The sequence below is a fragment of the Jatropha curcas genome, chromosome 6, assembly GCF_041381405.1.
Source record: "Jatropha curcas cultivar XTBG-Jc1 chromosome 6, XTBG_Jcur_1.0, whole genome shotgun sequence".
In the NCBI taxonomy this organism is placed as follows: domain Eukaryota; kingdom Viridiplantae; phylum Streptophyta; class Magnoliopsida; order Malpighiales; family Euphorbiaceae; genus Jatropha; species Jatropha curcas.
In genome coordinates, this window is record NC_143156.1 from 23,643,059 (window position 1) to 23,649,365 (window position 6,307).

A 6,307-nucleotide genomic window follows, 5' to 3' on the forward strand; every position below is an offset into this window, starting at 1 on the left:
TTGTGATTTTCGAGGAAAATTGTATCCTCCATGGTCTCCGGTCTCAACTCTAGAAGGCTTTGATTCATCTGTATAATGGTCTAGTTTTAAAGGTATATTTGCATTTTCTAATTTGATTACAAAGAAGTTAATAACGCTTAGGAGGATAGGCCAAAATTCATTTTTTTTCTTTTTTTTTTTTTTTATTCTTCATCACTTGCATTTTGATATTGACATGGCAATTGCATTGAAATAAAGCCTAGCTTATCCCCGGAACTGGTAAAATTAGATTGATTAATTATTTAATAAACAGTTAAAAGAAGTTAATTATTGTTCCGAGAATTATACTAACTAACCACATATTACATTAATATTTTAGGTGCATAAAATAGAAATCTTAAAAATTATTGTTACTAATGTAGAGATGTGTATAATATTACCAAAACTTGTAAATTTAAGAGCATATATACTACTATAAAATTTAAAGAGTTAAGTTTATATATATATATATACAGACAAATGTTGATATCTAGAGCCTTAAAGGCTTGTTGATGTTATGTGCTTGGTACGTATTAATGTTGAAAATAGTCGTAGCCTCGCGCTTTGCGCGTGTGTTTATATATTATCATAGATATCAAGTTTTAGATTTTAAATGGTCCATTCAAAATATTAGAAAAATAAAATAAAATATTTAAAAAAAGAAAATTAAAAGTTTGAAAGGGAAGAACGTATTAAATATTCTCTTTGTTTCAGTTTTCATATAAATATATAGATTATTGTTCGAATAAGTTTTAAATGTTGAAGAAAAATGTCTTGAAGTATTTTCCTTTTTTTTTTTTTTTTTTTACAATTCATTTGACTGTAAAACGAAGAGACTAAACAGGTCAAAATTATGTTATTCATGCTCTTTACATTATAAAATATCGACCTGATACGTAGTTAGCATGACTTTTAAAACGGTAATTTTCATAAATTTTAACTTTTTAATGAGTGTTTAATTGATCTAATTTTACAAGTGGAAATGTTCAATAAAATAATTTTGAAAATTAAAATGTTTAATAGATATAGTTTTATAAATTGAAGTGTTTGATAGATCAAAGTAAAAATTGAGAATGCCACAAAATTAAAGTAATAAAATTCAAAGATCAATTTATGTATTTCCGCTACGTGTTATAAATAACTTCATCAAACAATAGTTTCATATCTAATATAAGACTTCATATCTTAAAGTAATCGTTCTTTCTTCTACTAAAATTGTACTATATTTTTTCTCTTTTTATTTTTTCCCAAACGGAGAATCTTGAAGTAACGTAAATAATTAAACACAGAATTTGATAATTTCTCTTCTTTTTTTATAATTAAATGATATTTATATTAATTAAATAATCACTCGTTTCCAAAACTCAGTCGATAAATAAAGGAAATTTTTAGCATAATTAGATTTTGTAAAGGCAGACAGCCGGAAACCAAAGCCAGTTGCGTGGGAATGGAATTATTGAAAAGAGGCTCACTTATCACACCATCGAGGGGAGAAATGTCTGAATTTTAACAAACAATCCCCGCCTTTCATTTATCAAAGGACTTTGACTTGACCATTTACTGACAAGTGGTAAAGGACAAGCTTGCACTCTAGAAGCGGTTCGCCTCCTTTCTATTGCCCCCTTTTTGGTGAGAAGTTTCGCGTGACTAAGAAAATTATTAAAACACGTTTATTTTAAAAAAATATATGATAAAATATTTAAATTGTGGTTCTTAAAATTAGAAGTTTTTTATTTAATTTTATTATAAAACACTTAATAAATATGAGTAAAATTGAAAAAATATATATATATATATTTAAAATATTAAATGAGCATTGAAAATGAAATAAAATAAAATGCTCATTTGTTGCTACTAAAAATACAACGGAGAGAATACCAGCTTTCTCAAACCTATTTACAAGAATCGGTTTGAGAATAAAATGCAATAAATACCGGCTTCTTGGCCTCTCAGCGGGAGTTGAATTGAAGATCATGAAGAATGAGACTGTTGAATCTATGAATAATTTCAGCACTGAACATGAGTATTTTAAAGAGAAGATATCGTTTTTGAAGAGAGCGCTTACAAACCAAACCACAAATTTCAGTTTATATAGATCCAATCATTTAACCAATGAAACCAAATCAAATTAAATTGCAATAAAGTGATTTGATGCGGTTTCATTTGTGATTTATATTATGAAAATAATTTAAGCGCTAATTATAATTAAACACCATTATAATTATTATGTAGCAGTAATTTATTTTGTTAGGTTGGTGCAACTTGTCTTGCTAAAATAAACTATTGATTTAGGATTTGTTATTAAGGTGGTTTAATTTAATTTTAAATGGTTTAATTAAAACCTCACAGCAAAAAAATGCTCAAAGACTATTTGGCAACTAATGCATAGATCAAAGATGTTTTAGTCCATTCTTCAAAATACAAGGACTAAAAAGTTGACTTATAGAAATGTCAGGGATGAAGCAACAATTTTCCTTTTAATACATTTACTAAGGGACCTTTTTTTTTTTTTTTTTTTTTTATCTACCTGAAAATCAGTTGGACTAAAATCAATAGGCATATGAAACATCACGATGGAAATGCTCAAAAAAATTACCAAGTAATTATCTACAATTGTTAAATAACCGTAAGCAATTCTATTTAAAGGAATTAACCTATGAGATTCTTTGTTTTGGTTATTAAAGAGAAGAGACTACACTTCGCAAAAATATCAAAATCCACACATGAAGTTGGAAAGGCTTATTTTCACTGGTTATTCCTCATCTTAAGGATAATTACTTTATTGTCCCAAAACTTTAGTTTGTCACTTAAAACTCCCTAACTTCAATTTCATAATTTTAAACTCCCTTTAACCATAATCCTATGATTAGGGATGGAAGCAGGACAAGTACCCGTGAATTTTAAACTATTCAAACTCATATACATTTAAAATTTTACTATCCGTACCCATTCCAAACCAATTTAAATATCTATTTAAATACTCATATTTAAAACCGTTAAAATTTTTAATACCATAATCATCCAAAACCCATTTAAAGTATCCTTATATGGATAAAGTACCCGCGAATCTAAAACTATTCAAATCCACACTTATTTAAAATACAATTTTTATTATTAGTGAATATAATACCTGCGAGTACCTATTTTCAAATCCATTTAACATAGTGGATAACGAGTAGCGGATACCCGAAGGCCTATAACTGTAGCCTACCGAATGACTATGAAATTACGTCTATACTTCCACATATTAGGTGTAACATAGTAATTTCTTTTATTCATATATGTCTTAAATTCATTTATAACTACTTACGTCCTTTTTAAATGAATTGGAGCGGTCCTTTTAAAACGGATAAGAGCAGGATAGGTATCCTAAAATACACACACCGCTCCATGCTTACTCGTGATAAAAAACACCGAAAAAGTTAATGTGACAAAAATAAATTAACTTATTTTTTAATTCCACGTGTCTTGAAAGACGCAATTTTTTCTCAATATCCAAATGCAATTCTCTCTCCTCCCAAATTAAGACTTCTATCTTCTTTCTAATTTGCTTCTTGATGTTTCCCTCCAAAAGAAAATGCGAAAAATGAAGGTTATACAAGGTTTTTTTCGTTCAAGTGCTTAATAGACTAACATAAAAATTAAGGGTTATAAAGTTTTTTACGTGATTTATGCTAATAAATTCTTTAATGTAAAAACTTATGAAATTATGTTTAGTTTTTGTTCTTATTTGTTTAATAGAAAAAGATAAGAGAGTACTTTTTGGATTATTTCATTCCCTTTTGACCCTCTTTTCATTTTTAAAGAACGAAATTTTAAAATAAAATTAGACCAAAGGACTAAGAGCTAGGACGAAATGAAAATATGGGAGAATAGTTGTATTTCAACACACAAATGGGACAGAGCAGTAGCATTTCAACACACATGGGATAGACGTAATCATAGTTTTCCTTCTATAGGCCCAAAGCTCAGATAAATCCATCAGAACAAACAAACCCTACGTTAAGGATGATAATCCATTCCGTTAGCCGAGATAATCACAACCTTCGAATGTTCGGTACTAATATTTGTTATCATCCAAAAGCACACTTTATAAACAAATAAAAAAATTCTCACTCATTAATAGCATACTCATTCATAGTTTAGACATCATCATAACTTTATCAAGAATCAGTATAATATTATTATACAAGGACACCGGAGGATCATAGCATGCTAGTCAATGAACAAAACTTAATTCATCAGGCAGAAAAGAAAATCATACTACGAAGATACTAATGCTCAGACTCGAAGGAAACATAAAAGCTCTTGTTAAAAGGAAAACGAAAGATAATGCTAAGCTTGAAGAAAAATGAAAAGAAGTTTCTGCAGCTATAATTCCAAGTAAATCTAGCACCCGGTTAGAGTGAGATACACCCTTCCAAGATTACAGACATAAGATTCAACAAAGCCAACTCTAGTTCACAAGCACATCAAAAAGATAATCCAAGACAAAACTTGACAACCAAATGGGTTTATAATTGCAAGATACCAAAACCAATCTATTTAGCAAAAATTGCCCTACACCTTGATAGCATACTTTCTCATGGGGAAGTACATTTCTCTCTTCTTCTCACGTTCTGTCTTCAACGATTGCTGCAAAAAATAAAAAATAAAAAAAATTTAGGCCAAGGGCAGCAAATAGAGGGAAAAAAAAATTAAATTCACACAATGTCATGGACTAGGGACCCATTCGGAAAATATTTTAAATAGAAAACTTTAAAAACTAAAAAGCAGTATATTAACAGCTCTGTAGACATTGCAAAAGTTCATAAAACATAATGCTACAACATCAAATAAAGATCAAACTTCAGAATCAATTTACAAACTAAAGATAAATAGAACGCACAACAGTATACCAAAAATAAACAAAAGAAAAATACAATATTGACTACTGTACCCAAAATTGTATTTCTTTTACATTTCTTTAACTTTGTAAAATGATTTTGGAAGTACCAAATAAGTGGAATTAGCATAGTATAAATGCTCCATCACCGAAACAATATAATCTTTACTTGCTAAAAAGAAAGCAATAGTTCAGTGCCTATTAGCAAATCACCTAACAAGTAAGCATACACCAAATTCAAAGACTAATGAAACAAATGAACCATAATATACAGCTGAAGATTTCAATAGTCCTTTATCTCAGCAATATAACAATAGCAAAACTAACAATACTTCAATACTCCTTTTAAATGAAGTGCAACATAATAGAAGCAAAGCAATACCTGGTGTTTGGTAAGCCTCCTGCGGATGGCTCTTGTCTTCTTCGGACGCAGATCAAGTGGCAAGAACTTCTTGTTCTTGTATGCGTCCCTCAATGCAGCCTTCTGCTTCTGTGAAATCACAGTCAAGACCTGTGCAATTGACAACCTCACCACCTTGCTGCATCCAACCCAATACCCAAAACAAAATTATTATGTAAGCGTAAAAAACTCCATTGTATCCACTAAATCAAAACATCAAATACACAATCCCTCTTCAAAAAACCTTAACAAGAATTTTGGAACTAAATCATAAAAAAGAAATTAATATACACATCACCAGATCATGAATCATTTGAATATAATGCAAATATTTAGAGAGAGGGAGAGAGAGAGTACATCTTGGAAAGCTTGTTAGGAGCACCGCCGGTGACCTTAGCGACGCGTAGGAGAGCGAGCTCAGCTTTGAGATCCTTCAATTGATTCAAAAGCTCCGTCTTGGATTTCTGTCTAAGCTCGTGGACCTTGATTCTCGCTGCAATCAATCGATCAATCAAAGTTTAAAAAATCAGAAGCAAAGAGAATCAAAAGGACTCATTTCCAATAGTTCAGTTTCGTTCGTTACCCATTTCGCTTTCTTCCTCTGAGCTTCAGCAACGGCGGCTGCTCTCTCTTCCTCTACTGGATATGAAACCCTAAAATGGTTAGGGTTTATTGGCATTTATATAGACTGGGTTAATGGATTAGGTTTCCAGCTTTGACTAGTTGGGCTGGGCTTAATTTTGAAATGGTTTAAACATCTAGGCCTGTGAATTATGTGGGAGGCCCAACCCAATCTGCACTGGCATTTCGAGGGTCAACCTTAAGAACCAAAGTTTATGTTACTATATTCTTTCATATTGAAACCTGCTAGCACTAAGTGTTGGTTCAGACCTAACAACAATTACATAGTAGAACATGATCTTTTTTTTTTTTTTTGGTTATTTTTTAATCATGTGGGGAAATGATAACCGTAATGTTTTATTTAATGGCTTATTTTTCACTGA

The 6,307-nt window shown here is 30.4% G+C and overlaps 1 protein-coding gene across 1 annotated transcript; it reads right to left on the reverse strand.

Moving 5' to 3' along the window:
• Positions 1–4,370: 4,370 nt before the first annotated feature.
• Positions 4,371–6,020, reverse strand: LOC105634977 (large ribosomal subunit protein uL29). The gene is made up of 4 exons (XM_012217953.4): positions 5,887–6,020; positions 5,661–5,796; positions 5,286–5,442; positions 4,371–4,653 (listed from the first exon to the last, which is right to left on the reverse strand). The coding sequence occupies exons 1-4, from the start codon at positions 5,888–5,890 to the stop codon at positions 4,579–4,581; spliced, it is 372 nt and encodes a 123-aa protein (XP_012073343.1). The 5' UTR covers positions 5,891–6,020; the 3' UTR covers positions 4,371–4,578.
• Between the last annotated feature and the right edge of the window lie 287 nt (positions 6,021–6,307).